This window comes from Littorina saxatilis, linkage group LG1 (genome assembly GCF_037325665.1).
Source record: "Littorina saxatilis isolate snail1 linkage group LG1, US_GU_Lsax_2.0, whole genome shotgun sequence".
Taxonomy (NCBI): domain Eukaryota; kingdom Metazoa; phylum Mollusca; class Gastropoda; order Littorinimorpha; family Littorinidae; genus Littorina; species Littorina saxatilis.
Genome location: NC_090245.1, coordinates 83880267 through 83905123, shown reverse-complemented (window position 1 = coordinate 83905123; position 24857 = coordinate 83880267). Strand labels below are relative to the sequence as shown.

Here is a 24857-nt window from a genome sequence, read left to right as displayed (position 1 = left end):
AAAAGTGGAACTGCAACAAACGCTGTAATTGCAATTTCAGTTTGAGGCACAATTTTAATAAACACAATACTAAGCAATGTTTAAACTTCCAAAACTCAAATTTAATAGTGCTGAACAGTGCTGACTAAGATTGTAACAAATACGGAATGCATTTTATTGAATGGTGCGACAGTACCTCCTGAACATTTTGAACGGACAAAGATAACGTCATCAAAATCATTTACACAAAACATTTTTGTTATTAAAAAAATGTATTTGGGTATAATTTGGAATTTATTTGAAAATTTATGCAAACAGCTATCCCGTTCTTGGAACCACACACACACACACACACACACACACACACACACACATGCACGCTCGCTTGTATATACACACACACACACATACACACCCACACACACACATACCACACACACTGACAAACACACACACACATATGCACGCTCGCTCGCATGCACACACACACACACACACACACACACACACACACCGACACACACATACACACTGACACACACACACACACACACACACACACACACACACACACACACACACACACACACTATAATATTCAAATCTTGAGATTGACACATTTGCAAAACGACAGTATGGGGCAGAAAATGAAATCTCCGGTTGTCGACCGAAGTCTTATTCCAGGGAGACTGCTGCGGCGGACAAAGTGTAAAATAGATGTTATGTCCCTAGAAAGATTTCCTTGTCCCCCCATTCGTTTGAAATATCTATCGGTTCAACAACCCATTCACAATGACCCAATACGACCCAGCTAGGTCCCTAACCAACTCCAGCGATATGTTCCCCGTCTGACATGCAACTATAATGGCTTTTCCGTGAGGCCGTAAGGCTTACATTTCTCAAAAATGGCAAATACTGCACTGTTTTCCTTTTCGGTATATTATGTACATGCAGAAACCATTTCTTGTTCAGCTGATACAGCTACACGTCCCAAGTTCGATTTGCACATGTATATAGACCTTCACGTTCATGTTAGCGTTGTGGATGTTGACGATGGACGCTGTAGTTCCTCGTGTTCCTGCTAATGCGTTTTCTGAGTGCCGGGCGGGAATTTCGTGCAAAACAGTTTTAGCGCAGGCGATGCCCTGTTACCACTCCGCTAACTCGTGAAGCTCCCTGCCACACCACCACAAGCAATGTGTCGGTGACACACACGGCTCTAGGGACCTCCTGACCTTCTTCGCTGTCCTCGGGACCGTGCAGCACCTCTTCCAGCTTTCCCAGTTGTGTGTCCATCATCAGTTCGTGCCTGGTGCTGTTTGCAATGTACAGGTTGCCTGATATGTCTACAGTTATTTGTCGTGGGTTTCCTACGTCGGTCAAAGTGTGTTGTAGCTCACCCGTAGCGATTCGAACCTTCCATACTATCAGTTCCATAGAGTCAGCCACATATAAAGAGTCGCCACCAACACAGAGGTAGTCGGGCCACTCTAATGAGGGCAGCGTGTTGTTGTCTACCAGGGTTTTCACCAGGACACCATCAAGTGTAATGATGTCCACGCTAGCTATAGCAGCCATGTCAAGGTCAATGCGACAGCTGACGATGATTGTGTCATCTGTGTTACCAGCTATACCCCAATAATTTCGCCTTGTTTCTATGTTGGACAAGTGTTCAATGCTACTTATCAGGTAGATGGTTGGAGTTCCAGTTGTCACAGCAAGCAGACCGTTCGGCAACCTTGCCAAACCCCATGGACGATGCTGAAGTGTGGCAAAACTAGACACCGCCTTAGGATCGTCCAAGTCAACGACTTTGATCTGACTGTTTTTGCGATCCGCCAAATAGAGTTTATTGTCATCTGAAGCAACGATGGCGGTAATGTAAGGATTCCCCGTGTCATCGGCTGTCGATAATGTACAAGTGAAGGCTCGTTGTGGCCGAGCCGTACCAGAGTCTGCTGCTGTTTTGAAAAAGAAAAAGAAGACGCTGTTAGCTTTATTTAGTAAGATCGTCCCTTGGGCTAGAGATACCGACAAAATTATGGGACTTTCGTATGCTTCATTAAAAATCAAAACCCAGGCATAACTGTTCCTGTCTGCATAAGTAACGATACATGAGTGGTTACACTTACAATAGCTTCACAGACTAAACTTGAGTATGTACCTCTGAAGAACACTGCTTGAAAGAAGTGCGCGTGACTTAAAAGTAAAACTGATGTTTAAAAGTTTGATTCCCTTTGTTATTTGCCTGTTCATCTCTCTCTCTCTCTCTCTCTCTCTCTCTCTCTCTCTCTCTCTCTCTCTCTCTCTCTCTCTCTCTCTCTCTCTCTCCTCTCTCTCTCTCTCTCACACACACACTCTCCCCCCACTCTCTCCCCCCACTCTCTATATAGCACAGCATATATAATCATAATTTACCCGTGTGTGTGTGTGTGTGTGTGTGCGTGTGTGTGTGTGTGTGTGTGTGTGTGTGTGTGTGTGCGACGGTGTGTGTGTGTTTGTGTTCAAAAACACCACATATTTACCCTCAATGGCTTGGACTGTTCCTTCATCCTTCTCAGAACACTGCACAGGGACGTGTGAGAACGATTCCCACGTCACTTCCTGTCGACGATGTCGAGGCACCAACCCTGCCAGTACTTCCTGTATTTCGCCCTCAAGCTGCATGACATCGAGTACCCTGCTCCTGTCAACTTCCATGAGAAACTCCAGACGTTTGGTCAGACCCAGCAGACGAAGCTGAAATCGTTGGTACAGGTCCTTCATGATTTTCTCAGGTAAATCTTCTCTCTGAATAACTTTCATAACTTCGACAAAGAACTCTTCGGTCTGCTTGTTGATAAGCCTGGTTATGATTACTTCCCTTTCCTCAGACGGGGTTTCAGATTTGTCTGTGGTTTGTGAAGACTGGGCCTGTTCTCCAGAGATTGTTGTGTCGCTCCAGTCTGCCCTTAGTATCATCACTCCATCAGTGGCTGAAAAGAATGATGCGTTTATTAGGAGAAATTAATCATGGACTACTTAAACGATTGAAGGTTGAAGCCTTGGTCTTACATTTAACCATAAATACTTCAAACTGAAATATTATATTTTACACAACACGAAGTACACTTCTTTTAGCATTTTCGTTACCGACCACCTCTCCCAAAGAAACCCCGACGAAGTTCTTTTCCTGTGTAATTCCCCTTTCCATAACGACCACCTGCTTAAATAAGACCCTTGGCCGGTCGGTACCAGCTGATCATATCTGGAACAAACTCCCTTTGTCTCTACGTCTCAGTCCATCTCTGCCTTCTTTCAAAGCAAATCTCAAGACTCACCTCTTCAGAGAAGCATTCTATGATGATGTAGTTGTCGCGACCCTGTGAATGTGCACTTTCGGATGAACAATGTTTACTGTGTGTGTGTGTGTGTGTGTGTGCGTGTGTGTGTGTGCGTGTGTGTGGACATGTGTGGGTGTGTGTGTGTGTGTGTGTGTGTGTGTGTGTGTGTGTGTGTGTGTGTGTGTGTGTGTGTGCACATTATAATTGTTGTGTATACTTGGAGTTCGTTCCTGTAAGAGCCTCTGGATTTTTGTAACATTTATGTTTTGTTTTTGGTTTTTGTTGTAAAGTGTTTATGATTGTGTTCTATTCCGTCAATGGCGTCATTCTGGTAATGATGTTGTTATTGCTTTTGTAAAGCGCTTTGTGTGTTCGAAAGCGCTATAGAAATCACCATTATTATTATTATTATTATATATAGACTGGTTCGACAGTATATTGAATGACGAGATCGCTCGCCAATGTTGAATTAGTTCCCTTTTTTCATAGCATTTTTGAATGTAGGTCAGTATGCCTTATGTTTGCTATATATTTCCTTCCGTTTTTCTCCCGTCCGATGTCTCATTGTTTTTCCCTCTGAAATCGTTTTTTTACTGAACATAATTTTTTTTTTTCATTTCCCAATCAATAATGAACGCATCTTTGTTTGGTTTTGTTCTGATTAAAAGCGGAAACTTTGTCAAGCGTCTCCACTCTTCATATCTTTCTGAACATATTTGTGTGTGTGTGTGTGTGTGTGTGTGTGTGTGTGTGTGTGTGTGTGTGTGTGTGTGTGTGTGTGTGTGTGTGTGTCTGTGTGTGTGTGTGTCTGTGTGTCTGTCTGTGTGTCTGTCTGTCTGTATGTCTGTGTGGTTTTCTGTCTGTATGTGCGTGTATATGAAATAGTTGCTTGTATTGATGTCTTTTAATGTTCTTGTGTGTTCATGGCCAGCCACGAATGTAATTTCTCATTTTGATATAATACAGTTTTATTACATTGTATTGTGTTGTACTGTATATTAACTGAGACTATTGAACGACATGCGAGACTTGTACTCACCAGACTGCAACTCTTCAGCGTTGGATGCGATGTGGACCTTGACCGGTTTAGTCTGTGGGTCAATCTTGATCGTCGTGTGATGCTGGGTCAAGATCAAATTGCTCACAGTGGAAATCGTGCAGTCCCCTGAGGGTGTCTGTTTTAAAATGCCAACGGCTTCTGAAAATAAGATAAAAAAATCACACAACCATAAGAAAAAACACAGACTGTCAAACAGACTCAGACAAAGAGACAGACAGACAGACAGACAGACAGACAGGCAGAAACACACTCACACACAAACACACACACACACACACACACACACACACACAGACAAACACACACACACACACACACCCATACACACATACACACACACGCACACCTAAACATACACGCACTCCCCGTCCCCCCTCCCCATTCACACACACACATACTCACACACTGTAGCGTCCGGTCAGAGAGACAACTGGCAATAGCCGTGGAGCGATGCTTATCAGAATGGTGTGTGTGTGTGTGTGTGTGATTGGGTGTGCGTGCGTGCGTGCGTGTATCTCTGTGCCCGTGTGTGTGTGTGTGTGTGTGTGTGTGTGTGTGTGAGTGCGTGCATTGGTGAGTGTGGGCGTGTTCTCGGGCTCTTGTGTCTGTCTGTCTGTCTCTGTCTGTCGGTCTGTCCGTCTGTCTGTCTGTCTGTCTGTCGGTCTGTCCGTCTGTCCGTCTGTCGGTCTGTCCGTCTGTCTGTCTGTCTGTCTGTCTGTCTGTCTGTCTGCCTGCATTTCTGTCTGTTGGCCTGTCTGTGTACACATATTACCGTCACTGTGTGGTGCAATGGTCATGACAACCCGCTTGGCAGCGTGAACATCTCCAGCAACGTTCTCCACGTTGACCTGTCAGCAATGGCGGAGATACAAAAAATATGTGCACATATACCGTAAAATCCCTAGCATAAGCCCACCATCTAGCAAACGCCCACCCCCCACTTTGGGCCAAAAGTTGTGCACAGGGGTAACTACCTAGCAAACGCCCACCCTGCTTTTTTCAAAGAGACTATAGGCTTTCCAGTTTGGGTGAATGTCATATATAGCAAAAGAAAGGGCTTCATTGGTGTTGACATTTCGACATTTCATCAAGTTTCTTTTTCACGGAATTGTGTTGTTATTGTTTGTCCTTGCAAAGGTCTGGTGATTTTCTTTTTACTTTATAAATTTATATGAATGACTATGCTCGTGTTGTTTTCAGAAGAGCCAGTCCTTCTCTCTCTCTCTCTCTCTCTCTCTCTCTCTCTCTCTCTCTCTCTCTCTCTCTCTCTCTCTCTCTCTCTCTCTCTCTCTCTCTCTCATGGTTGGCCTTCTTTGCCTCAAAGTCCTTTTTTTTTCTTTTTTCCTTCACTTCTACTCACACGATCTAACTTACATGCTTTCGGGGTTTGTATTCACTCAATTACACGGTTGAGCACAAAACTTACTTTGTGCAAAGGGGTCTATCCCTAGCAAACGCCCACCCCCCAATTTTGCCCTAAATCTGTGCACAGGGGGGGGTGGGCTTATGCTAGGGATTTTACGGTATAATGGGCTATTACTTTGGGTCCCAGGTGGAAATTGGTCTCGATTGGCAAGAAGCGTTTATTTCAGCTCCAACAATAAACCCACATTAATTAGCATCAACAACGTAGGCACTTGCATACATGCACAATCGCATTACGTCAGCCCTTAGCTATAGATACAGAATATGGGTCATGATTGGGTCTCATTTTTCGGCACGGCATCTATTTCCAGGAATTGATAATGGTCACAATCCGGATACACAGAATACACGTGGAATATACTTACCCGTTACCGGCAAACACACACACACAAACACACACACACACACACACACACACACACACACACACGAACACACACACACTGACACACTAACGCACACGTACATTAACACACTGATATCCCGCACACCTAGGATGACATGAATCGATGATTATGCACACGCGCACGCAAACCGACGCTTACTTGTAATAGAAATGTGTAAATAGCAGAATATGCCAGCCTTACCGATCTGAATGAAGTCATTAGCTCATAGCCACACTGGGAACACGCATGGTTGTCGTGACCACATTTGGGACACACAGACGTTTGACGTCCTGACAGGTGTTCCTTTGTTACCTGGCTTTTAGCCATTGTTCATATTCAAACGAGAACCCAAGACTGAGAACACACACAAAAATTAACAATTAAAAACAAGTCACGTGAAGCGATAAAAAAACATTTCGTCAATCTGTTGGCATCAAACTATAAGATCAACACCAAAAACAAGTCATTGCTGAGACTACATTTAGAATGATAGTCTCGGCTAAACTTCCCCGAAGACCGAGACGATCACGCTCGTCTCCTAGCTACTATTCTCTTTAATTCTGAGCACGTTTTTAAAGTAAACACAACATATATATATATATCCATTTTTTAATTCAGGAGAAGATGGGAAATGTAATGCAATCATTTTTAATGACAACTTTAATGAGCAAACTAAATAATTAAATGTTAAGCTTCTGAGCTGAAAGCTCTAAGTCTCGCTGTTGCATAAGTTTGCGCGTATGGTCTTCGTAATCGGAGGGAAATTAAACGACTTCGTCGTGCAGGCATATTTCGATTTGCAAAATCGCGCGCGTAGCGAGTGCGTCTCCCGCAGTTGGTACGCATAACTTGGCGACTGCGAGACTGCGTCTGCGTCTCGCAGTCGCTGCGCATAATTTTGCTGGCTGGGCTGAGTATGCTTGGCGCAGGTGGACAATGTGTGTTTTTGGCCAAAAACGTACATTTTTGGCCAAAAAAGTGTGTTTTTGGCCAAAAACATGTTTTGGCCAAAACTTTAGAGTGCAAAGTTTTGGCCAAAAAATATTTGGCCAAATCTAAAACATTTGGCCAAATCTTCACAATTTTGGCCAAATGTTTTAGATTTGGCCAAATATTTTTTTGGCCAAAACTTTTGTATTGAAAGTTTTGGCAAAAAAAAAAGTTTTGGCTTCATTTTTTGGCCAAATCTTTGAGTACCCCTTGGCGCTGATGGACAATATTCATTTTTTTGGCCAAAAAAAGCAAAGTTTTGGCCAAAAAAGTATAGTTTTGGCCAAAAACGCCAGTTTTGGCCAAAAAAGCAAAGTTTTGGCCAAAAAGTATAGTTTTGGCCAAAAACGCCAGTTTTGGCCAAAAAAGCAAAGTTTTGGCCAAAAAAGTATAGTTTTGGCCAAAAACACCAGTTTTGGCCAAAAACGCCAGTTTTGGCCAAAAAAGCAAAGTTTTGGCCAAAAAAGGATAGTTTTGGCCAAAAACGCAAAGTTTTGGCCAAAAAAGTATAGTTTTGGCCAAAAACGCCAGTTTTGGTCAAAAACGCCAGTTTTGGCCAAAAAAGCAAACTTTTGGCCAAAAAAGTATAGTTTTGGGCAAAAACGCCAGTTTTGGCCAAAAACGCCAGTTTTGGCCAAAAAAGCAAAGTTTTGGCCAAAAAAGCAAAGTTTTGGCCAAAAAGCAAAGTTTTGGCCAAAAAAGTATAGTTTTGGCCAAAAACGCCAGTTTTGGCCAAATACGCCAGTTTAGGCCAAAAAAGCAAAGTTTTGGCCAAAAAAAGCAAAGTTTTGGCCAAAAAAGTATAGTTTTGGCCAAAAACGCCAGTTTTAGCCCAAAAAGCAAAGTTTTGGCCAAAAAAGTATAGTTTTGGCCAAAAACGCCAGTTTTGCCCAAAAAAGCAAAGTTTTGTTGGCCAAAAAAAGATTTGGCCAAAAAAGTGAATAATGTCCACCAGCGCCAGCAAATACAAAAGATTTGTCAAAAAAAAGATTTGGCCAAACAAAAAAGATTTGGCCAAAAAAGTGAAGATTTGGTCAATTCTTTTTAGACATATTTTTCACCCGTTACCGCCTTATGTTGTACTGTCATGCAGGAACACCACTATAAGCTTTTAGCTTGTTGCTGTTTCTGTGAACTTTGTATACATGTCATGATTGTAACCCTTGTTAAAATAAACTTATGTTTAAACCAATTCTTTTTTGTTTGGCCAAATTTTTGTTGGCCAAATTTTTTTTTGGACAAATCTTTTTATGGCAGAAGTTTGACCAAATCTCCCGTTTTAGCTAACAAAAACAGTTTTGGCCAAAACTTTTACATAGAAAGTTTTGCCCCCAAAAAAAGTTATAGCCAAATCTATTTTATTTGGCCAAATGTGTGGGTTTTTTGGCCAAATCTTTGTCTTTTTTGGCCAAAACTGGCGTTTTGGGCTTAAAAAGTGAATATTGTCCACCAGCGCCAAGCATAGCTGAGACTCGGCCCAAACTGTCATGCTCGTCACATCAGTACAGAATGACTCACCCTACATTTGCTATCGTGGTTATCCGCAGGTTGCACAGTTTCTTCGTTCATAACAGAAATATAATCCGGCGATGCAACCAAGGGTGAAAAGAACACAATTGTCCCGTCCGCGGGGAGATAGCCTTACTAGGTCAGGGGTCAACATCAAAGGGAGGCTTAAATATAGCAGCCAATCGCTGACCGGCTCACAACTGTCACTCCTCCAATCAACACATTCGCTCACGCTTTCATTCACACACACACACACACACACACACACCACCTTATTGTCGCGTTATGTTAACGCTCACTGTCAGATTAAACTGGTCAGTTTATAACACTCACTGTCGTCATCTACATACTCGATCTATAAACCCAGTACTCTCACTGTAGCTCAGTATATAGATTCCTCAATGCTGAGCGTTAACATTTACAGCGAATATACATTAAAGCCCCAGTATGCCGAAAATGGTTTACAGAACGATTCAAATCTTCTCACGATAAAAACAGTTTTAGCCTGATGAAACACACTAGCTATAGCCTACAACTACCTCTAATGCCGCATTCAGAGCCAATGAATCACATTTAATGGCCATTTAGAACAAGTAAACCAGACAAGAAATCATTATGTTTATTTGTACTCTGTGACATCGGAAGATACCAGTTTGTTCTGTGCGCATGCTCTGTGCCGTTTCCGGTTCCGACAAGACGCCAGCCTTTCAGTGTTGACAGTAACACGGTCTGTTTCTTTTGAGTCTTGTCATATTTTGGCTTCGACGAAACCGTGATCACGGAAGACGTCTAGTTTTGTTTTTGTTGTGGACGTGAACAACAATATGTCGGAGTCTACGGGCACAGAGGTGAGTGTGTATACTTTTGTTCTTTCATGCGGCAAAAATCTGCTCACAAGACTTGTGATACATGTCGTCGATCATGATGATGTCCTGGATCAACCTCATTTATAAGCCAGACGTTTCTATACATCAAAATAATAAGATTGATTTCAAGTGCATACATATTTATATGTTTGGACGTTTTAAGTGAAGAGGGGGGGGGGGGGGTGTAACGGTTACTCCGGATACCACTACACCACCCTTTTAGTTTCACTTTCGGTTCTGTGGTTACAGAAATATAGGTGGGCGTTAGATCGCATTTCTTCAGGTCTGAAAGCGAGTCATAGCTCATGTCCCAGTGGTTTTTTGTTTGAGATTTCGCCGAGGGGTAGGTCACTAGGTGTTCAGTATATTAAAATCATCCTCACTGTAAATTCGTTAGCAAATCACTAACCACAGTTGGTTGGTTTGCTCAAGGGCGTTTGCTCTGCTGTTTTATAAATGTCATTGTGAACAGGATTTTCCCATCCGAAATTATTTTGTGTGTGTGTTCTGTGTGTGTGTTCTGTGTGTGTACACATGAAGTGTTAGTTTGAGTTCAGTAGTATTTGATAATTATATTTGATAATTATATAATAAGAAATCAATTTCAGGTTGATGCGGATGTCTCTACAGCCAGTAGTGGCTCACCAACACGGGTGTACCCCCTCAGTGAGGTGTCGCTGTCAGGAACCCCTCCATCGAGGGGAACACCTCCAACGAGAGGGAGGGGACGAACTATTCGGCCCAGGGGGAGAAGAGGAGCGACACTAACAGTTACAACTACAAGAGAAGCAAGTGATGGTGGAAGAGGGAGACAACCTGATGGAAGTGGAAGACAAAGAGGTGGCAGAGGAAGGCAGAGAATTCGACGCGGTTCCAGGGGACAGTTGGCCGTTACAAGTGCGCTTACTGACATTCGTGACAGACGTTCTAGAATGAGAGTGAGTGCAAACTTCTTTTGTTTCTTATGTGATTTGGAACATGGTGTTGTTTACTGAAGTGTTAGTGTTGTGTTACTTTTTTTCAGCCCGACCCATGGAGATTGTAAATATGATATGACATTTGTCTTCTCTCTTATTTACTGTTGCAGACAATGATTGAAACTGTTAGCGAGCAGCGTCTGCGAGAGCTGTTTGTGACCATGCTGGAGAAGTACCCCAGCTTGGTCTTCGACGTTCTGGAGCCAGCCCCGGACAGACCAGACCATGGTCACCCCCCACCTGCTGGAGAGAGAGTGCCTGACTGGTGCATCTGTGGCAAGTGCCGCATAATGCGAAAAACGATTGAAGAAGTATGTTGCCGTAAGGCAACATGCCTCACACTCTTGGCCGTAAGTCAGTTGTATGTTTATGTTTGTAGCACTTTCCATACTATCCATTTGATGCAGGTACAGTGGAACCCACATTTTCAGACCTCACAAAGTCTAAGAAATTCAGATCTTAAAAAGGAGGGAGTCTTACTCTTAAAATTGTTGTAAATTTACAGAAGTTATGAAAACAATATCGGAGAAAACAGGGTCTTAAAATGGAGTGAGTCTCCAGTATACTCAAAATGTGACAAGCCTTCAGATAGATAATACTGTGGAGAAAAGTGCAGTACACCTATGGTTCTTTTTTTCGTATTTCTTATTTCCCCAAATGAAAGTCCTGTAAAGCGTAATAGTACAAAAGGGCATCCAGTACAAATCGCCAGTGCATAAATAGGTCACTTTAACCCGACAACTTGTGTGCACCAGAATTGGGTTTTTCCTCTTTCTCTTAGCAAGACTTTGGTGCCAAGCGGTTAATCGCTTGCATCTGTAGCACTGGCCCCGACCTGACCGGACTTGAACAGGGCAAGCTGACCCCGAGAGGCAGTTGCTCTGGGCCCCAAGCACACCCCCCCTCCCCCCTTTTCTTTTGCTCTTAGACTCTCTGTCGGTGCACAGCGGGGTCGGCAGATAGCGGACTGACCACGGCATGGTCTTTGTTCCAGCCTCCCCCCCCCCCCCTCTTTCCGCCCCTCCCCAAGATAAAGGACCGAAATGGCTGAGCTGGCAACTCTCCTAGTTGTACGGTACAGAGTGGCAAACATTTGAGTTTTGGAATATTTTAATGACGTTTTAATCATCTCGCTTTCAGATGCAACGCATTCTTTCTCCCCCTCCTTTAGGTTGCTAAGAATGGAATTAGTGTTCTTTTTACCCTCTCTTTTACCCCCTTCCTTAGGTTGTTTTATTGCTAGGCTCGACGCTTCTTGCTGTTATACTCACAAACGCATACTCTCTCTATATTTTGTTTTGTCATTCTTTTCCTCGGTATTCCTTTTATTCGTATATTCACTACATGTATTCTTTTATTCAGTAGAATGTAGGCGCTATGTTAATCATATATGTGGCTGATGCAAATGTATAAAGACGGATGAAACCGGGGTATGCCGATGTTTTGTTACGGCAATGGCCATTATTGTTTTGAGCACGCAGCGTTTTGCGGGGTTTTTATGGGCATGGATTTGCCGTTTGATATGAACGTCTAGCGGACGTTTTGTATGTTAGAGAGGAAGCATTTTTGCGTGAACATAATTGCTCAGTCTTTGAGAGACAGAGTGTAACTGGAAGTTTTGCAGTTCGTCTGCGTTTTTGTCTACCTACAAGTGTTTGGTATCTACAGATACGTTGTAAGGTTTGTTGTTTAATGACGTATGTGTGTACATCATTTTTATGTGGGTTTTCTTAATAGAAGAACTTTGGTGTATGTTTGAGGAGTTTAATTTCAGTTTGTAAGGAGGCTGGCAGCAGGCTCGGAGCCCTCCACCTCCCCTCCCTTTTGCTCCCGCGCTGCCAGAGCGGGATTCTCATTGGTCCTGCTAGGGTGACGTAGGAGGAAACCCCGTTAGCTATAAAAGACCCCTGTCCCCGTGAGGTCGGGAGACGTGTGAGAGAGTAGGGTGCCTAATAAGTGCCTGAAACATGCGTCTCCCCTGTTTTAGAGTCAGGGTCATCAAAACTACCACGGAGGAGTTGCATTGAGCTGGGTTTAAAGTGGTTCGACCCTACGCCCTATGCTTAGTGCTTCTCCTCAGATTTGCGTGTGGTCCGGATGGTATGTGTGCCTTAGTGCCTGACCTGACAGACCACGTCCTCGATACGCAACTCTTGTCCCACTGGCAATTTTGAGCAGTGCGCGCTGTTCACTCGGTTACCACAAGGCTTATTAGGGTAGTGCGCGCTACCCTAAGGTTACCAACAAGCAGTGATCGAGTGGCGTCACTCGATTTTGTCCAGGCCCCGAACCCCTGCCCGATTTTTCATCCAGATTAGGACTTAGGTTTTGTTTTCAAAGAGTAAGTTAGATCGCTAGGGTACCTACGGGTCATGCCCGATTTTCCAGCATTTTAAAAGACTCAGATTTTATTTGTTAGTGTAGTGTTTAGACTGTATTAAAGCCAACCTAGATTTTGTATAGATATATTTTCTATGGAAGAACTCACGTAGCCCATGTATGTTTTATGATTGTTGTTTTGGTTTGAATACAATTTGGAACCCTATCGCACTCTTGTCGGCTTTATATTTGGTGTCGGAAGTATTTTGTTCGTCTGTTCGTCCGGTGCGTGTGGTTTGAACGCCATCCTGACAAATGCCTTTTAAAACCACACGCACGGTAACATCTTAGACACAGACAGTCACGTTTCCGTAAGGCTACCACCGCTCGGCTTTACATTTGGTGTCAGAAGTGGGATCCATGGTCTAGGGTTGGTCACAGTAACACTTGTCTAATCCCACCAACCACCGAACGGTTTTACATTCTAAAGATTGATTTGGTTAATGGAATTCTAAATTTTGTTGGTCCTTTCCCCGTCCCTTGGAACAGCATAGCGCAAACACTAGCGTATTTTGTGTTGCTATCAGAGTTAGGTCTTTTTCTTTGTGTGTTTTAAAAAGATGGGGCTGTTAGTGTTCAAAGCTTTAAGCTGGTTTTTCTTTTTGCTGGGCAAACCCTTTTTTTTTCTCCGCTCCCTGAAAATCACCCTTCCTGCTGATGGCTGCGCAGCGAAGCGAGACATCGGACAACGAGGCAGTGTTCCAGAGGGCATGCAGTGCAGTCAACACAGCTGGCAGTACTTCGATGCGGCACCGTCATGGAGCCAGTGGCTGGGAAAGCTGCTGGCATGCATGGACAACACAACACGGTGTCTTGGCAACGAGGAACACGGTCTACACGGCGCTTGGAGGAAAAGCAAGGGACCAGCCGGACAACACAGCAGGGGTCGTCTTCAGTCAACTACACACGAGGGCAGTACAGAGTGGCTTTCCGGTCGGTCTCTCCAACTCGAGACCTGGACTGGGAAGCCAAAGCTGCATACTGTCGGCGACACGATTGACGTGTTACTGGCAGGAGAGCAGAGCAGCCAACGTCAGGAATGCAGCGCTCTGCGTCACGAGGAGACAGCGCCGAAAGAGGAGATTCAGGGACTGACAGCGGTCTTGGAGTCAGTCTCTGTCTCCCCAGATCACAGCGCGCACAGAACAACGGCAGTGGGGGACGAGCAGCCAGCCGGCGAGACAACTACAACTGCAGAAGAAGAGCGAGGGAGGCGACGACACAGCGACAGAGGTGACACGAAGCTTGTCACTGGGGTCCAAGGACGATCGAGCTTTCCTGATGCTGCAGCCTCTGTAACACACGGTCATCCTAAAGTGTGTAACGGGGGCAATCAACAGATGCCGGGCGGGGAAAACCTTCCCTGCTGGCATAGATGTCGAGTTCTGGACAGACAGGGCCACTGTCTGGAACTCGAGGGAAGGAACGTCGCTTCGCTGACCGGCGGAAGCGAGTTCAACAGATGTCCGCCAACATTCAACGGAAAGGCGGATTGGGGGGCGTTCCGAGTTCAGTTCGAAATGTTTGCAGAGCTGAACAGATGGACAGAGGCAGACATGGGTTTTCAGCTTGCTGCTTGTCTACGAGGGTCAGCACTGACAACGCTGAAACTCGTGAGACCCGAAGACAGACGGGAATATGGCTCGCTTGTTCGGGCCCTTGAAGCGAGATTCAGCACACAGATGCACGAGAAAGAACTTTTACGGACGAACCTTCAGAACAGAACGCGTCAGCAAGATGAAAGTCTGCCTGCGTTAGCGGAAGACGTCAGGCGCCTGGTACAGATAGTCTATCCGGCAGCTAGCAGAGAAGCAGAAGAGGAGCTGACCATCGCTCATTTCACCGACGCCCTCTACCATGACGCAAGGCTGCAGTGGGCGACATTTCAAGCAAAACCACAGGCACTGGAAGAAGCTGTTGCAGCCGCGATCAGGTTCGAGTCTTTTCGGGTTGCGCGAAGAGACTGCTTCACACACGAGGTCAAGGCAGCGGTCGTCAGAGAGGTACACGAAGGTGCGAGGGGCTTGTGTTTCTACTGCCACAAGCCCAAGCATCGAACAACAAACTGCAGAAGAAGGACGAGACAGCGGAAGAGAAGACAGTAGCTGATTGCGGGCCATTGAGGAGGGAGATGTCTTGGTCTTCTTACACCTGTGACGGCTGCACAGGTGGTTGGGGTTGTACTGACGTCAGGAGCTACGTCAGGCAACAGGTTTTCCGAAGATCAGCGCATCTTTGAAGAGAAGACAGACAAGGAGGGGACAAAACCTGCTGAAGGTTGCTTCCGTGTGCAGTGTGGGACACTGCATGCAAGATACAGAGGGATTCTGTATACGTCCCAAGAACTACACCGTCGGACATCTCGGCCCACTAGATTCCAGAGACAGAGATGAGAACCACGACAGCGATCCCTGTTGGTGGAAGCACTCTCTTCTTCTCTCAACTCTACCCCGGGTTTTTGCTTTTGGGCACCTTTCTCCCCACGACACCGGGAGCGGAGAGATAGCTCAATGTTGGACTGCGGGACACCATCCATCACAAAGAGACATCATCACATTTTTTTTCTACAATCCTGTTCGACGACGTTGGAGCCAGCGCGGACAGGTGACACCGTCATCTCTACAGTAGCTGGAGACGGGCCATCGAGGAGGGAGATGTCTTGGTCTTCTTACGCCTGTGACGGCTGCACAGGTGGTTGGGGTTGTACTGACGTCAGGAGCTACGTCAGACACCCGGTTTTCCGAAGATCAGCGCATCTTTGAAGAGAAGACAGACAAGGAGGGGACAAAACCTGCTGAAGGTTGCTTCCGTGTGCAGTGTGGGACACTGCATGCAAGATACAGAGGGATTCTGTATACGTCCCAAGAACTACACCGTCGGACATCTCGGCCCAGAAGATTCCAGCGACGGCAGAGAAGAACTACGTCATCACGAAACGCAGCCGATACCAACAACAACGCTCTCATCGACCTGACAAGGACAACCCAGCTGACCAGTGCGCTGCAGGGGATCCGGTCGGCGAGCGAGCTTTACGGCGCGCTGCCACGAGGCCGCGGTTCCTGCCTCTGTCTGACGAGACAGGGGAACCTGTCTGACGCTGCAGCTGGTGCGTCTCGAGTCCTATTCACCGCCACAGAAGTCGTCACAGAGGTCACCCGTTCCTGCGTTCCTGTCCGGCGCCGCGAGGACGCGCCGGGTGTCATCTGGTCCTGTGTTGCTGTCCGGCGCCGCGAGGACGCGCCTGATGTCGTCGAGGTACCGCTCTCCCGGAATCCACCGAGAGGGACGACGTCGACGGAGAAGGCGACAACTCAAGCGTCGGACGTAAGCATCAAGGAAATAGGCACCAGTGACTTCGCGGTCGATAAGGGTAAAATTGAGGGATGTTGTTGTTCTGATTTTTGTTAAAAAGCATAGATTAGCATAGCCAACGACGAAAGAGACAATGACAGTGTCGAATTAGATACATTTTAAAGTTTTTGTTGTTGTTGTTGACAATTATCTCAGAGTGATGGTGTGTGCAGGATATAAAAGACTAACGATTGAAGGAAAAGGTGTGTCGTTTACAGCTGGTTTACCGGTTCGGTCCGATGTCTTGAGCCTGGGCTCGGTAGATAGGTGTAACAGAATCTGTAATTGACGTTGGTTTGAAAGAGAACCGAGGCTCTTGTAGATATTCTGTTTTTGTATTGTAACCTGCATATGGTCATTCAGTGCTTGAACCCATGGTATTTTGTTGTTTTTCTCAAGAAAAACTGTCAGGGTTGAAGATTTGTTCAGGAAAGCTTCTAATAGTTTTATGATGGCTGGCACGCTCATTGGGCGTTGTTTAACGCATGAGATGGTTGTAAAATGTTGAGTGTCATACCAATGTACATTTGAGAAAGTTTTTGAAGAGTGTAACCAATATACGGTTTTGAGACGAGCATTTGGCTTTGCCTTAGGCGCCAGGGTCGGTGTAACTTACACCTCTGACTTGTAGGTGAGGACAGTTGTCTAGAACAGCGCGGTGCATTTTCCTTGAATGAGGGTGCAGTGTTCGGTATAGAACTGAGGCGCGTCCGCCGCGACGGTGCCTGAGCTAAACATTGGCGGGTACTGCTCACAGCCCGGCACACGGCACTGTAAACATTCCCCCTCCCTTCACCTCTCTCGCCACCATTGGTCTCATAGCTATATAGGCCAGTCGTCGTTTTCTCCGTTGTACTTTTGTTAAAGAATAATCGAGTTAGGAAGTCCGTCCTAAGATATTCCTTTTCATTTTTCGAGTTCGTCACGTGCTACTCGGCTTTACATTTGGTATTTTTTATTTACATCTGGTGTCAGGAGAGTTTTTGTATCGGCCTTTGTGTTTTGTAAAACTGAGATAAGATCGGTGACACTTTTCTCCTTCTTATATTTTTTTGTTGTTGCCGAGTTTGGGGACAAACTTATTTTTTTTAGAAGGGGGCATTGTGGAGAAAAGTGCAGTACACCTATGGTTCTTTTTTTCGTATTTCTTATTTCCCCAAATGAAAGTCCTGTAAAGCGTAATAGTACAAAAGGGCATCCAGTACAAATCGCCAGTGCATAAATAGGTCACTTTAACCCGACAACTTGTGTGCACCAGAATTGGGTTTTTCCTCTTTCTCTTAGCAAGACTTTGGTGCCAAGCGGTTAATCGCTTGCATCTGTAGCACTGGCCCCGACCTGACCGGACTTGAACAGGGCAAGCTGACCCCGAGAGGCAGTTGCTCTGGGCCCCAAGCACACCCCCCCTCCCCCCTTTTCTTTTGCTCTTAGACTCTCTGTCGGTGCACAGCGGGGTCGGCAGATAGCGGACTGACCACGGCATGGTCTTTGTTCCAGCCTTCCCCCCCCCCCCCTCTTTCCGCCCCTCCCCAAGATAAAGGACCGAAATGGCTGAGCTGGCAACTCTCCTAGTTGTACGGTACAGAGTGGCAAACATTTGAGTTTTGGAATATTTTAATGACGTTTTAATCATCTCGCTTTCAGATGCAACGCATTCTTTCTCCCCCTCCTTTAGGTTGCTAAGAATGGAATTAGTGTTCTTTTTACCCTCTCTTTTACCCCCTTCCTTAGGTTGTTTTATTGCTAGGCTCGACGCTTCTTGCTGTTATACTCACAAACGCATACTCTCTCTATATTTTGTTTTGTCATTCTTTTCCTCGGTATTCCTTTTATTCGTATATTCACTACATGTATTCTTTTATTCAGTAGAATGTAGGCGCTATGTTAATCATATATGTGGCTGATGCAAATGTATAAAGACGGATGAAACCGGGGTATGCCGATGTTTTGTTACGGCAATGGCCATTATTGTTTTGAGCACGCAGCGTTTTGCGGGGTTTTTATGGGCATGGATTTGCCGTTTGATATGAACGTCTAGCGGACGTTTTGTATGTTAGAGAGGAAGCATTTTTGCGTGAACATAATTGCTCAGTCTTTGAGAGACAGAGTGTAACTGGAAGTTTTGCAGTTCGTCTGCGTTTTTGTCTACCTACAAGTGTTTGGTATCTACAGATACGTTGTAAGGTTTGTTGTTTAATGACGTATGTGTGTACATCATTTTTATGTGGGTTTTCTTAATAGAAGAACTTTGGTGTATGTTTGAGGAGTTTAATTTCAGTTTGTAAGGAGGCTGGCAGCAGGCTCGGAGCCCTCCACCTCCCCTCCCTTTTGCTCCCGCGCTGCCAGAGCGGGATTCTCATTGGTCCTGCTAGGGTGACGTAGGAGGAAACCCCGTTAGCTATAAAAGACCCCTGTCCCCGTGAGGTCGGGAGACGTGTGAGAGAGTAGGGTGCCTAATAAGTGCCTGAAACATGCGTCTCCCCTGTTTTAGAGTCAGGGTCATCAAAACTACCACGGAGGAGTTGCATTGAGCTGGGTTTAAAGTGGTTCGACCCTACGCCCTATGCTTAGTGCTTCTCCTCAGATTTGCGTGTGGTTCGGATGGTATGTGTGCCTTAGTGCCTGACCTGACAGACCACGTCCTCGATACGCAACTCTTGTCCCACTGGCAATTTTGAGCAGTGCGCGCTGTTCACTTGGTTACCACAAGGCTTATTAGGGTAGTGCGCGCTACCCTAAGGTTACCAACAAGCAGTGATCGAGTGGCGTCACTCGATTTTGTCCAGGCCCCGAACCCCTGCCCGATTTTTCATCCAGATTAGGACTTAGGTTTTGTTTTCAAAGAATCAGTTAGATCGCTAGGGTACCTACGGGTCATGCCCGATTTTCCAGCATTTTAAAGGCCCAGATTTTATTTGTTAGTGTAGTGTTTAGACTGTACTAAAGCCAACCTGGATTTTGTATAGATATATTTTCTATGGAAGAACTCACGTAGCCCATGTATGTTTTATGATTGTTGTTTTGGTTTGAATACAATTTGGAACCCTATCGCACTCTTGTCGGCTTTATATTTGGTGTCGGAAGTATTTTGTTCGTCTGTTCATCCGGTGCGTGTGGTTTGAACGCCATCCTGACAAATGCCTTTTAAAACCACACGCACGGTAACATCTTAGACACAGACAGTTAACGTTTCCGTAAGGCTACCACCGCTCGGCTTTACAATACTATGTTTTCTCTCAATCTAATTTTGGTTTCCTCTTTTTTCCCAAGCTTGAAATATACAATGCCCCCTGCATAAACATTCATCCAGAAACAGACACTTGTGAGGAAAAGGAAGGAGAAAACAAAAAAGCAACTTTAAATGGTTTTAATATATATGTTTATTGTTTGTTTATTTGTTGCTTAACGTCCAGCCGACTACGCAGAGCCATATCAGGACGAGGAAGGGGGGGATGAAGGGGGCCACTTGTCAAGCGATTCCTGTTTACAAATGCACTAACCCATTACTTGTGTCCCAGCAGGCTTTAGTAAAACTAAATTAATACCTACTGGAAGATTACCAGTTTCCAGTATGTTAAAATAGGCTTAACCTATCTACTGCTGGACTTACATCAGAACACTAACAGATTAAACTATACATGAATCGCGAGACAAGCGGCAAGAGAAGAGATTTTTGGAAAAAATACAGGTGAATGAGCAAGAAGGCAGAAAAAAGAAAAGAATTCATGAAGAAAAAGAGAGCATGACAGGAAAGAGGAACCAAAAATCTACCTAACAGCAAACTAGAAAGCTCCTGCGGTTCCAAAAACAGGAGGGGCTTTTAATTTCATAACCGCAGTGCCCCACTGCGGGAAATATATATGTGTTTAGAGAGCAAACACATGGAAATTCTAACAATCCTGTATGCAGAACATATAAAACACATACATAAACTCAATTTCTTTACTGAAAAAAGTTAAAACCATCCGTGAGATTACATACCACACATACTTTTCAATATGAAAAGAAGAAAGGAAAAGTATATGGCAGATGTGAAACCACGGTTTCTATGTACAACAACAAATGCATATTTCTTTCTATAACAGGATTTCGAGGTCCTTATTCTGGATGAAGCTGTCCTGAGCCTGGCCAGAAAGTATCGCCAGGACATGATACGGGCAGACGACAACAACAGAGCCAATAGGCATGCAGCATATCGCCAGTTTATATTGTGGGTCCATGGGAGGCTTGGTGCGGGACAGAGACGTGTGATACCATCGTGTTGCGTTTGGAAGATCAGGGATAAATTTCCAGATGCATGGGGCCAATACACCGGATTTAAACCAGACCGTTTTGGTGATTAAACATGGTTAAAGCCATCCAGTATTTATAACATGTCAAATGTGTCATCTTTTCCTTGTATCTGTCTGTGGCAGTGAACAGTACAAGGCCAAAAATGGGGGCTGAAGGGTATTTTTGAGAAGAAAAAAAAGAAAACTTTTATCTTGAAATTATGGTTAAATTTGTCACATAATTGTGTACGTGTACTTGTAAAAATTTTTATTTGAGTCACCTAATCTAAAAATTACTTTTTTGTTGCAAACACTTCGTTTGTAATTTTTTTTAATGGTGCTCAAATCAAATGCTGTAGATACTTTCTTCAAAGTACAAAAAGTCAGATTTACAAAAAGTCTACAAGGCCAAGAAACCTGGGGTTAAAATTGCAGAAGATACTAGTGAGTAATTACTATGCCTTTCCAATGGACCGCTAATTGTTTAACGGGGACCAAAATTCTTCGTACCGTAAATATTTATGTCAAAAATCATCAAGATCTGTCTGCCCTACAGAACATCTTTTTTGAGCCGTCCTCTGCCAAACACAGTATCACACAGCTCTGTGCCGCACCCACAACAAATGAAATTGAATATTGATCAGCAACAACAACAAAATAAGAGAAAACTGAAATAGTATGGCATTATCAACGGATGCGAAACCGAAACGTGTTTGTTTTTCTGCATTTTGTGTTCAAGTGCAACTTATGAACACCCTATTTTGCCCATTCAAAAGCTGCTTTGGCAGGCAAAACAGCAATGATTGTGTATACAAGCTTGAAAAATACCCACAATATCTCTAACCAGCCATCACCTTCCCATTATTCCCTTGACAGAGCTAACCTATTACCCGGATACATTTTTGCTTCCACTTTCAAACGCGTTCCGTACGCCACAAAAACATGATACTTGGCGCTTGTTTTAGCCCGTTGTTTGTAGAGTTGGCATTATCTAAAAGAATTATAGAGCATGAAAGATGAAACAATTAATATTACAGAGAGCAAGATGATGTTGGCAAAATCATGTTGTCTCAAGAAACTACAAGTACAAACATTTTAGTTGGGGAAACGACAGTACTGGGTTATTTGGTGTACGAAATGACTGTTGGTCGTCCAACAAGTTGATTTAGAGATTGTTAGCGTTGTATTATACTCATTACGACATAAGTTTTTGTGGACTGATTTTTTGTTTCTAGCACTACCTAAAATCACTGTGGTACAGAAATTATACATGTTGATTACACTGATTATAATTATGTTCTGATCTTATGATGTCTTTTTGTTTAAATAAAAAAAACTAACCAAACACTCATTTTCTATTCGGCTGAATGCAAGAAAATCTGGGTTTTTTAGATTTTTTATGCTATAATTATGGTACACGTTGTGGATTAAGTTATGGTGTCCATTCTGTAAGGGTTTTAACACCTTGAAATATATAGCCTAACAAAAATATCTGAGGTCAATTTTAAAGATCCTGAATCTAAGATTACACAGGCAAAATTACCTGGGATAAAGCCTTCCAAAAATGGGAAAGTCGGGTAAACAAAGAAGTAATGAGTGGATTGCAGCAGATATTTATTTTTCACCAAACACATGCTGTAAACAATTGGAAGAATACAAATTCTGTTTCAGACCTGCCTACCCCTGAAATGTACCATGTGTAGTTTTGGGTGTGAAAATAAGGCAAATGTGTAGTTTGGCAGGTGAATGTGTAGTATTTCAATTTGATCAACCCAAACCGCAAAACAGAACAGTTACTTATACCGTACTAAAACAAACACTCAACACTCCAAACAAAACTATTAGGCCAAAAAAAAAAAATTGTCTGTTTAGGGTAACCCGACCGACCCTATCGATTTGGCGCCGACCCAAAAACTTTTTTTTGATTTCAAAAAAAAAAAAAAAAAAAAAAAGAGGTAAAAATGCTAAAAAGAGACATTTGGCGTTTCTTTCTCTCCCTTTCTCTCTGTTTTATTTATACGTTAGTTTTGAAACATGTATTCATCAAATATAAGAAGTGAATGTTCAGCCAACACCAAAAAAAAAAAAAAAAAAAAAAAAACTTTACCTACCTACCGACCCTACTTTTTTTGGTCATGTTACCCTAAACAGACAATTTTTTTTTTTTGGCCTTACAATGTGAACAATACTCCCCACAAAAATACAAGCCAAGCATTAAGTTTATTTGTTAAGAAAAAAATTATTAACTAGTTTGGAACATTTGCATGGGTGAAACTGATCAGAATTAAAAATAAGGAAAATGAGGCCGGGGTCCAGGGGCCACCCACGCCCTGGCGGGGTGCAGGGGCAACGCCCTCTTAGTGGGCCCAGGGGGGCAAAGCCCCCCGGAAGAAAACGAAAAATCAGGCTTTTTAAGGGTAAAAGTAGGCCTTTCCTGGTATCTCAAACACACAAATTTGCACAGTAAACAATGATAACAAATGCCAAGCTGTAGTCCAATAATTCGCGCGCTCAGGGAAACAAAGATTCAGCGATGTCCGGTCACTGTGTTAGAGAAAATACAGATCGGATCGCCGGCGAAAAAAAAAAAAAATTTTTTTTTTTTTTTTTACAGATTTTCAAAATAAGGAATTCTTTATTTGACCAGTTTCACCCATGCATTTGTTAAAAAAAAGCTATGTTGAGGGGTATGCAGTTCATATACAGTGGGACCCCCTATTCAAGACCTGTGACAATCTGAGAACATCAACTTGAGTCACAAAAAGTAGGGACTGGGAGTATGTGTATCAACATGAAGGCAAATTTATATAAACAGAACAGGTTTGCGTCGGCAATAATAATAATATGGCAGGTCATTGCCTCTGCCGGCTCTGGTTACCGATCTCTCAAAAGTGAGCTTGTCTTGGTCTTCTTTCCCTGGCACGGGTTTCTTCACAAAACAGTCCAATTTTTCCTCTGCTTTGGTCGGGATTTCTCGAATGAGAAGTGCTTTTCTTGTGGCGGTTACACGGTCGTAAAGCCTACTGTGCCTCTCTGAAAAAGCCGTGTTGCACACAGTGCAGTGGGCAAAATGCTTCCCTTTTCTCCACGAAACTAGGCATGGATGCTCCTCATAGTACTTTGGCAGAAAAGCCTTGCTGGGAGTTTGACCAAGCTTCTTTTTTTTGCTCCGTGGCGGTTGATCGCCAAAGTCTTCTGAATCCGTGTTCGTCGCTGTAGCCATTTTTTTCCCTCCAGAGAGAATGAGCTAGGAAGTGACCGCGTTCAGAAAAGTATGTGCTGAAACGCCCGCGATAGTTGTAATAACAGCAGCAAGACCAACTGACTACGCTACTCTCGCGGGCGCCGGGCATGTTTTGCACGCAGTACACAACCGGTTAGTACAAATTATGGATCGGAACTCGCTCGCGTTTTTGCGTATTCAAAATGTCAAAATGTGTAGTCGAAACGAAACGTTTGCGTAGTATAAGACAAACATGCGTAGTTGCGTAGTTTGGGGACCAAAATCGTAGTTTACTACGCTCAATGTGTAGTGTAAACAGGTCTGCTGTTTTGTTCTTTCAGCTCTCAATCAATCAATCAATCAATGACGCTTATATCGCGCATATTCCGTGGGTACAGTTCTAGGCGCTCTGCAGTGATGCCGTGTGAGATGAAATTTTATACGGCCAGTAGATTGCAGCCATGTCGGCGCATATTTACCTTTCACGGCCTATTATTCCAAGTCACACGGGTATAGGTAGACAATTATTAACTGTGCCTAAGCAATTTCGCCAGGAAAGACCCTTTTGTCAATCGTGGGATCTTTAACGTGCACACCCAATGTAGTGTACACGGGGGGAGGGTTCGGACACCGAAGAGAGTCTGCACACAAAGTTGACTCTGAAATAAATTTCCGCCGAACCTGGGATCGAACTCACGCTGACAGCGGCCAACTGAATACAAATCCAGCGCGCTACCAACTGAGCTATATCCCAGCTCTGAGGTATTAATAATGTTTGGTCAGAACTTTCTAAAAACTGGTTAGCTAAGAGGGTTGCAAGTCTAGTTTGAAGAAAAAGCTGGTGTGCCAGAAAATCTGGACACCTGCTCAGCTGCCAGCTGAGCAGTTGGGGGCGGAGCCTGACCCATGATGGTTCGGGCAATGCGGCGGGGATCAGCATCCTCCAGGTCTCTGCTCCTCTTCATTCCGCGTCTGTCCTGCATGCGCTTGAGAAGAGCCTGGAGGGTCAGGTCTTTTAGGTAGCTGTAGTCTTTTTCCTCTTTCACAGGGAACACAGTCCACCGTCCACTTTTTTTATTGAAGCAACGGTGGTACCTACCAATAAAAAAAATGTGAGG

The 24857-nt window shown here is 44.2% G+C and overlaps 1 protein-coding gene and 1 long non-coding RNA gene across 4 annotated transcripts; one reads left to right on the top strand and one right to left on the bottom strand.

The window, feature by feature from the left end:
* Positions 1–42: 42 nt before the first annotated feature.
* LOC138981860 (uncharacterized) lies at positions 43–6732 on the bottom strand. 3 transcript variants are annotated; one of them, XM_070355005.1, is made up of 4 exons: positions 6375–6732; positions 4342–4500; positions 2505–2954; positions 43–1940 (listed from the first exon to the last, which is right to left on the bottom strand). In XM_070355005.1, the coding sequence occupies exons 3-4, from the start codon at positions 2938–2940 to the stop codon at positions 1108–1110; spliced, it is 1269 nt and encodes a 422-aa protein (XP_070211106.1). In that variant the 5' UTR covers positions 2941–2954; positions 4342–4500; positions 6375–6732; the 3' UTR covers positions 43–1107. The 3 variants fall into 3 exon arrangements, with proteins under 3 accessions (XP_070211106.1, XP_070211097.1, XP_070211089.1); XM_070354996.1 differs by lacking the exon at positions 6375–6732 and adding an exon at positions 5135–5907 and having other exon boundaries at positions 43–1937; XM_070354988.1 differs by lacking the exon at positions 6375–6732 and adding an exon at positions 5135–5906.
* Positions 6733–9105: 2373 nt separating this feature from the next.
* Positions 9106–11122, top strand: LOC138981904 (uncharacterized). The gene is made up of 3 exons (XR_011460732.1): positions 9106–9520; positions 10147–10476; positions 10626–11122. It is a non-coding gene; the product is annotated as an uncharacterized lncRNA (long non-coding RNA).
* Positions 11123–24857: the final 13735 nt, after the last annotated feature.